Here is an 8,522-nt window from a genome sequence, read left to right as displayed (position 1 = left end):
AGCCGCCAACTCGGCCAAAGGCTAAGCCAGCAGTTTCTTCTGTTGCCGGGCAGCGCGCCTTTTAAACCTGAGGGAGCGGGCGCGTGAGCACATAATGGCGCCCGTGACAGAGCGAGCTTAACGGATTAATAAGCGCAGCCAGGTACCCGCGCCAGGCACTTGCTGGCAATGGCGGGAGGCGGACGTGGGGGGTCATGCAATAGGTACTGGAAGGAGAGAGGCGGGCACAAAGGTCGCGGGAGGAACAGGTGCCCACAATGGCTGCAGATCTGCCGGTGGATCACTGAAGATTCCTGCTCTCCTGCTGAGGTGGAGATTGCAGTGAGCTGAGATCGCACCATTGCACTCCAGCCTGGGCAACAAGTGCAAAACTCAGTCTCCAGATAAAAAAAAGAAAAAGAAAAAAAAGAGGCCGGGCGTGGTGGCTTATGCCTATAATCCTAGCACTTTGGGAGGTCGGGGCGGACGGATCACGAGATCAGGAGTTGGAGACCAGCCTGGCCAACATAGTGAAACCCCGTCTCTAGTAAAAATACAAATTTAGTCAGACATGGTGGCACGCGCCTGTAGTCCCAGCTACTCCGGCGGCTGAGACAGGAGAATCACTTGAACCCGGGGGCGGGCGGGGAAGGGATTGTGATGCGCCGAGATCGCGCCACTGCACTCCAGCCTGAGCAACAGAGCCAGACTCTTTTTTTTTTTTTTTTTTTTTGAGACGCAGTCTCCCTCTGTCGCCCAGGCTGGATTCCAGTGGCCTGATCTCGGCTCACCGCAAGCTCCGCCTACCGGGTTCACGCCATTCTCCTGCCTCAGCCTCTGGAGTAGCTCGGACTACAGGCGCCCGCCACCACAGCCGGCTAATTTTTTGTATTTTTTAGTAGAGACGGGGTTTCACCGTGTTAGCCAGGATGGTCTCGATCTCCTGACCTCGTGATCAGCCTGCTTCGGCCTACCAAAGTGCTGGGATTAAAGGCGTCAGCCACCGCGCCGGGCCGAGACTCTGTCCTAAAAAAAAGGCCGGGAGCGGTGGCACTTTGGGAGGTGGAGGCGGAAGCGGGCGGATCACGATGTCAGGAGTTGGAGACCAGCCTGGCCAACATAGCGAAACCCCGTCTCTACTAAAACTACAAAAAATTAGCCGGGCGTGGTGGCGGGCGCCTGTAGTCCCAGCTACTCCGGAGGCTGAGGCAGGAGAATGGCGTGAACTCGGGAGGCGGAGCTTGCAGTGACCCGAGATCTCACCACTGCACTCCAGCCTGGGTGACAGTGCGAACCTCCGTCTCAAAAAAAAAAAAAAAAAAAAAGAGAGAGAGAGAGACAGAGAGAAAAAGGTTTATTGATTTAATGAACTTTTATGCCTGTGTTCTTCAATTTGCTTAGGAAACAACCACACTTGAGAGCTGGGACTGTGGCCCTGATTGTGGACATGAAATATGTGGTTTCTTGGAAAAACTAGACACTGAATAATTACGATTTAGTTGAGCTAGAAATCCATTTGATTTCTTCCATATGTTTCCAAAATTTTCATCCTTTTTTTTTTTTTTTTTTGACATGGAGTTTTGCTCTTGTCCCCCAGGCTGGAGTGCAATGGCGCGATCTCAGCACCTGCTGGCAATGGCGGGAGGCTAGGGGACGCCCGCAGGATAGGTACTGGAAGAAGGGGCGCGCGCACAAAAGACATGGGAAGACCTGGCGCGCACAATGGCTGCAGATCCGCCAGTGAATCACTGACGATTCCTGCTCTCCTGCTGAGGCGGGGATTGCAGTGAGCTGAGATCACACCATTGCACTCCAACCTGGGCAACAAGAGCGAAACTTCGTCACACACACACACACACACACACACACACACACACACACACGAAAGAAAAAGAAAAAATAGTGGCCAGGCGTGGAGGCTCACGCATCCCAGCACTTTGGGAGGTCGGGGCGGGCGGATCACGAGATCAGGAGTTGGAGACCAGCCTGGCCAACATAGTGAAACCCCGTCTCTAGTAAAAATACAAATTTAGTCAGACATGGTGGCACGCGCCTGTAGTCCCAGCTACTCCGGCGGCTGAGACAGGAAAATCACTTGAACCCGGGGACGGGGAAGGGATTGTGATGCGCCGAGATCGCGCCACTGCACTCCAGCCTGGGCAACAGAGTCAGACTCTCTCTTTTTTTTTTTTTTTTTTTTTTGAGATGGAGTCTCCCTCTATCGCCCAGGCTGGATTCCAGTGGCCCGATCTCGGCTCACCGCAAGCTCCGCCTACCGGGTTCACGCCATTCTCCTGCCTCAGCCTCTGGAGTAGTTGGGACTACAGGCGCCCGCCACCACACCCGGCTAATTTTTTGTATTTTTAGTAGAGACGGGGTTTCACCGTGTTAGCCAGGATGATCTCCATTTCCTGACGTCGTGATCCCCCTCCCAAAGTGCTGGGATTACAGGCCTCGGCCTCCCAAAGTGCTGGGATTACAGGCGTGAGCCACCGCGCCCGGTGTTGAAACTCTCTTGAGGCATTTTCTTCGGCCTTCGGGTCCATCCTCTGTCTCCTCCTTGACCTCCTCATCTCCTCGCCACTGCCTTGGGGACCTTGGCCAGGCTCATGGCATCCAGCAGCCACTCAATGTCAATACCTCCATGTTCATCTCTCAGCCCGCCCTTGCCCGTGAACCCATGCTTATTTATTTATTTTTTTTATACGTTCACCCATGCTCTTCAGGTCTGATGAAGTATCCAAAATCAAGCTCGTGACCATCCCCAAACCTGCCCCTTCTGCAGGGTTTACCTCGCTAGTCGGCGCCATCCTTGATTCTTCTCTTTCTCCCACCCAGGCCATCATCTCTTGCCTGGTGGATACCCACAGCCTCCCCTTTGGGCTTTATCCTTATCCCCGTCATAGCTGCCAGAGGGACCCTGTGAAAACACTCCCCAGCCTGCTCATTCCTCTGCCCTAAGCCTGCATGGCACAGAGCAAAAGCCAGTTGTTATGGGACCTAGGAGGTCCTGTGGGATGGGCCCCAGCCTGCATCTTCATCCTCTTCTCCCCACCCCACTCCATTCACTCTCTGCCTATCGCTCACCAGCCTATACCACCTGCCTCAGGGCCTTTGCACTGACCATTTAGGCCACATTCCAGGCTCTTTTCACACGTTGCCTCCTCTGAGAAGCCCTCCCTGACCACTCTGCCCATACCTCATGCCTCTTGATTCCCCTTACCTGGCTTGTGGTTTCAGCACTTTCCCTGTGTGTGTTTGTTTTTCTTGGCATGAGGGCAGGACCTAAGTGTCTGTTCCCCGTTGATTCCCCAGTGCCAGGCATGCAGTGCAAACTCTAGAAATATTTTTTGCATGAAGGAATGAGTGATTGAATGCAGCAAGGGTCTGGAGGCTGAGGACCAGGCAGACAGACATTCAGAGTCGCTGGAACGCGACAGAGACAGGGAGCCAGACTGGCCATGCAAGGTCCTGGGCCTGCCCTTGGGTCCTGGGGAGCCACGGAAGGTTGTGGCTGCCAGAGGGTTGCGGTCAGAGTCACAGTCAAGGGCCTTCTGAGACCTGTGCCCCCTCCCCACCCTCCCTCCCCACCTCCTCAGGCCAGCTCTGGGGTCTCGGCAGGTGGTCCGCAACATGACCTCTGAGTTCTTCGCTGCCCAGCTCCGGGCCCAGATCTCTGACAACACCACTCACCCGATCTCCTACTACAAGCCCGAGTTCTACACGCCGGTTGATGGGGGCACTGCTCACCTGTCTGTCGTCGCAGAGGACGGCAGTGCTGTGTCCGCCACCAGCACCATCAACCTCTAGTAGGGGCTGCTGGGCCACCTGGGTGGGAAAGGGCCAGGGGCGGGTGGCCCAGGGACTGCCCACTTATCCAGTAAGGTGGCTCCTCACCTCTTTTCCTGGTGGGAAACTGAGGCCCAACCTTGGTAGCTTATCCTGGGCCTCTCAGTGAGTATGTTTGAGCCTCAGTGGGTGGATAGGGACCAGGCTGGGCCAGACAAGGTCGGGCACTGTCTGACCTGGCTGGGCGGTAGCTTTGGCTCCAAGGTCTGCTCCCCGGTCAGCGGGATCCTGTTCAATAATGAAATGGACGACTTCAGCTCTCCCAGCATCACCAACGAGTTTGGGGTACCCCCCTCACCTGCCAATTTCATCCAGCCAGGTATGGGGTGGAGGTCCGGGGGTGGGGGACTGGGGTGGAGAGGGGCGGGTGTCCTGGGCAGGCAGCTGACGGGCATCCCTGTCTTCTCCCATCGGCCGCAGGGAAGCAGCCGCTCTCGTCCATGTGCCCGACGATCATGGTGGGCCAGGACGGCCAGGTCCGGATGGTGGTGGGAGCTGCTGGGGGCACACAGATCACCACGGCCACTGCACTGGCATGTGTCACACCTTTTCTCCCTGGCCGTGCCCATCCTGCACAGCCCCCAAGCCATGCTGATCACACTCCCATGCCCCAGGCCATCATCTACAACCTCTGGTTCGACTATGACGTGAAGCGGGCCGTGGAGGAGCCCCGGCTGCACAACCAGCTTCTGCCCAATGTCACGACAGTGGAGAGAAACATTGACCAGGTGGGCCGGGGGTTGGAGAAACTGAGTCACGGTGTGGGGCCCCAGGGCATCCTGGGCTGGAGGCCTGGATCATCACAGAGTGGACAATGGTTGGTGTCCTCTCTCTAGTGCCTGGGCCATCTGGAGCCCCTGTGCCATGAGGGCCAAGCCCCCTGCTCCAATGAGACCCAGCAGGCCCCAACCTGCTCTTCCTGATGACCTGGCCTGAAATGGCACCACCTGGGCTGAGGCCTGTGACCACACAGGTGTGGTTCAGGTGGCATCTGGAGCCCTGCTCAGGCTTCCCCTCTCCTCCCACCCCCAGGCAGTGACTGCAGCCCTGGAGACCCGGCACCATCACACCCAGATCGCGTCCACCTTCATCGCTGTGGTGCAAGCCATCGTCCACACGGCTGGTGGCTGGGCAGCTGCCTCGGACTCCAGGAAAGGCAGGGAACCTGCTGGCTACTGATTGCTCCAGGCGGACAAGGCTGACAAGCAATCCAGGGACAAAATACTCACCAGGACCAGGAAGAGGACTTTGGGGGACGGGCTTCTCCTGTGAGCAGCAGAGCAGCACAATAAATGAGGCCACTGTGCCAGGCTCCAGGTGGCCTCCCTGGCCTGTCTCCCCACTCTCTGGGCCTCAGTGTATTGTGTGTGAAATGGAGCCATCTGGCTGGGGAGGAACAGAGAGGTGGGATTCGGAGATCTTCACAATGCGGGCACTGGAACTAGCCTCAGCATCTTCAGCATGGGGAGAGCCAGGCACATGGCTGGGGGCCAGGGGAAGGTTCACACCAAGCTCTGCCCCTTCCCACCCTGATCCCTCGGACTTTGGGGCCAGGCCCTCCCTTACTGGGGCTGGGCAGTGACACTACCTAGGATCAGCCACCAGGGGGTGCCACGACCCTGGCACTTTCTTAGGCAGAGGGTGGCCAGCTGATGCTGGGAACCCGGGCGCCTTCTCAGACCCGTAGGCGTCCAGCTCACCCTGCCGATGACACTGGAGGTGAAGCTGAGGTCCGAGGAATGGGAACTGGGCAACAGGCTGGAGGAAAACATCTCGGTCAGAGCCACGCCCCTGGGGGGTTTCCAAGTTTAAGCCCAGAGTGAAACCCAAGCTTGTGATCCTCTCCAGAGGGAGGCCTGGTTCTCAGGGAACAGCAAACGGGAAGATGTCCCCAGATCCCAGGGATCAGGGCTTGGACCAGCCGGGGACGCAGCCCAGAGGGAGTGGGTCCGGAAGGAAACAGCTCGACACAGCAGCCTTCACCATCGGCAGCCCCTCCAGGCCTCCCTCAGGGCCTGCTCCCTCCTCTGTGCACAGTTCCAACACCTGGGGCAGGGTTCTGGGAAGGGCTGGTGGAGGTGGGCTGGTGGGAGGCGGTGATCACAGCCCAGCACCTGGATATCACCAGGGGCACTGGGGCCAGGGGCCAGGTGAGGCCAGGTCGGGGCTATCCTTCAGGATCCCCGAAGACCTGGTGATTCCAAAGGGCCCATAGACAAACAGGGTTTTCTGCCTGTGGAGTCAAGTCCCACTGGGTCTGAGCTCTGGAGGGCTGTGTCTCTGGGGCTCTGCAGGGGTGAGATGGAGGTGGGCTCAAATGGTGTACAAGTCACTCCTCAATCCTTATTTTATTTATTTAATTTTTTAAAAAAAATTTAAACCAATAGAGATGGGGTCTCACTATGTTGACCAGGCTGGTCTTAACTCCTGACTTCAAGCAGTCCCCCCATCTCAGTCTCCCAAAGTGCTAGGATTACAGGGGTGAGCCACTGCACCCGGCCTCAATCCTTATTTTGGCCTGAGAGGAAAGGCCGTGGCCCCATTTGCAGGGGAGAAGACTGAAGCTGGAGGGGCAGGCCTTGCTCTGGGTTGCACAGCAGCAAGAGAAGTGGGAGCTGGCCACGAGGCTTCCTGGACCCGACACGCTGGTGGGGTACACCCTGGTTCTCCAGGTCCCATGGGGCTCAGCCCAGGACTACCTCGGGGGGTGAGGGACTTAAATCCTCTCCTTCATTCTCATCGCCCCTTCCCCCATCATTTCCTGAGGAAGGACATTCAGGGACCTGAAGGAGCGGCCTGCCCCTCCACATCTGTGGGTGTTTCTCATCAGGTGGGACAAGAGACTGAGAAAAGAAAGAGACACAGAGACAAAGTATAGAGAAAGAAAAGTGGGCCCAGGGGACCGGCGCTCAGCATACGGAGGACCCACGCTGGCACCAGTCTCTGAGTTCCCTAGTATTTATTGATCATTATCTCTATCATCTCAGAGAGGGGGATGTGGCAGGACAATAGGGTAATAGTGGGGAGAGGGTCAGCAGGAAAACACGTGAACAAATGTTTCTGTGTCATAAACAAGGTTAAGAAAAAGGTGCTGTGCTTTGATGTGCATATACATAAACATCTCAATGCATTAAAGAGCAGTATTGCCACCAGCATGTCCCACCTCCAGCCCTAAGGCAGTTTTCTCCTATCTCAGTAGATGGAATATACAATCAGGTTTTACACCGAGACATTCCTTTGCCCAGGGACGATCAGGAGAGAGATGCCTTCCTCTTATCTCAACTGCAAAGAGGCCTTCCTCTTTTACTAATCCTCCTCAGCACAGACCCTTTACGGGTGTCGGGCTGGGGGACGGTCAGGTCTTTCCCTTCCCACGAGGCCATATTTCAGACTGTCACATGGAGAGAAACCTTGGACAATACCTGGCTTTCCTAGGCAGAGGTCCCTGCGGCCTTCTGCAGTGTTTGGTGTCCCTGCTTACTTGAGATTAGGGAGTGGTGATGACTTTTAACAAGCACGCTGCCTTCAAGCATTTGTTTAACAAAGCACATCCTGCACAGCCCTTAATCCATTAAACCTTGAGTCGACACAGTACTTGTTTCTGTGAGCACAGGGTTGGGGATAGGGTTACAGATTAACAGCATCTCAAGGCAAAAGAATTTTTCTTACTACAGAACAAAATGGAGCCTCTTACGTCTACTTCTTTCTACATAGACACAGTAACAGTCTGATATCTCTTTCTTTTCCCCACAGGGACCTTCCTGGCTGTGCCTCGGGTCAGGACCAGAATGACACCCATTCTTTTCCCTGGGCCTTTGCTCGGGCGGTCCCTGCACCCTGGCCTCTGCCTGACCAGGATGGTGGGGAGAGGAGGGGGGACATCCCCCACGCTGCTGTCTCCACTGTTCCTGCTGCCCAGGCCTCTGAGCTTCCAGGACTGCAGCGGGTGGGTGGGTGGCCTGGCCTAAGCCCAGGAATGCACTTCAGCTCCTGGTAGAGCAATGTCACTGAGGCTTGGGAGTCGGGTGGGGACGGGAGGAGGCGTCCGCAGGCCCCCCTACCGTGAGAGGCAGCCGTGGGAACAGCCTACCTCTAAACAATCACTGCAGCCCAGGCTGACCAGGGGCTCTGGCCGGACATAGGGGCCTGGCAGGCTGTGTGGCCTGTAAGGACACAGTCTGTCTCTGTGCCTCAGTTTCTCTGCTGCCCAGATGGAGAGGCCCAGACTCCAGGTGTAGACATCTGGAGCAGGCAGTGTTCAGCTGGGGAGGGAGCGGGGAGGACTATGGGGGCCATGTGGGAAGGATTCCACCCCACATCACCTGCACCCCTGCTGAGCCTGGTCAACAGAGCCCCTCAGTGGGTCCTCACTCTCCTGGCTGCCTCCCATTTAGGCACCCTGAGGCCTGGGGAGAACAGAGCCAGGCCAGTGTCCCCAGAGAGGCTGCGCTGCCAGCACAGTAGTAGCAGATTTGGATTCAGGGAAGTAGACCTGCAGCCAGGGTGGGAAAGAGCTGCAGGCGGGGTGGAGCCCCCACATGGCACAGCCCCCCTCCCTGGAGGTCTATGCTGCATTTCCAGGACAGCAAGTCCCAGGGATGGATGGTGCCAGGTGCCAAGGGCTAGATGCATGGTCTGTCTGCATTCCCCACAGGGGCGTCTTGTAGTCACCAGCATTTGATGCTGTCAAGTCC

General features: G+C 56.8%; 1 protein-coding gene across 6 annotated transcripts; it reads left to right on the top strand.

Annotated features, from left to right (window-relative positions):
* Nucleotides 1–12: 12 nt before the first annotated feature.
* On the top strand, nucleotides 13–5,164 carry LOC129529624 (glutathione hydrolase light chain 2-like). Of its 6 annotated transcripts, none has more exons than XM_055375334.2 (5): nucleotides 13–142; nucleotides 3,579–3,788; nucleotides 4,020–4,147; nucleotides 4,249–4,556; nucleotides 4,861–5,164. In XM_055375334.2, the coding sequence occupies exons 2-5, from the start codon at nucleotides 3,613–3,615 to the stop codon at nucleotides 5,005–5,007; spliced, it is 759 nt and encodes a 252-aa protein (XP_055231309.1). In that variant the 5' UTR covers nucleotides 13–142; nucleotides 3,579–3,612; the 3' UTR covers nucleotides 5,008–5,164. The 6 variants fall into 6 exon arrangements, with proteins under 6 accessions (XP_055231309.1, XP_055231313.1, XP_055231312.2 ...); XM_055375338.2 differs by having other exon boundaries at nucleotides 33–142; nucleotides 3,601–3,788; XM_055375337.2 differs by lacking the exon at nucleotides 13–142 and adding an exon at nucleotides 165–203.
* The last annotated feature ends 3,358 nt before the right edge of the window (nucleotides 5,165–8,522 follow it).

The sequence above is a fragment of the Gorilla gorilla genome, chromosome 23 (genome assembly GCF_029281585.2).
Source record: "Gorilla gorilla gorilla isolate KB3781 chromosome 23, NHGRI_mGorGor1-v2.1_pri, whole genome shotgun sequence".
Taxonomy (NCBI): domain Eukaryota; kingdom Metazoa; phylum Chordata; class Mammalia; order Primates; family Hominidae; genus Gorilla; species Gorilla gorilla.
This window is presented reverse-complemented; position numbering and strand designations above follow the sequence as displayed.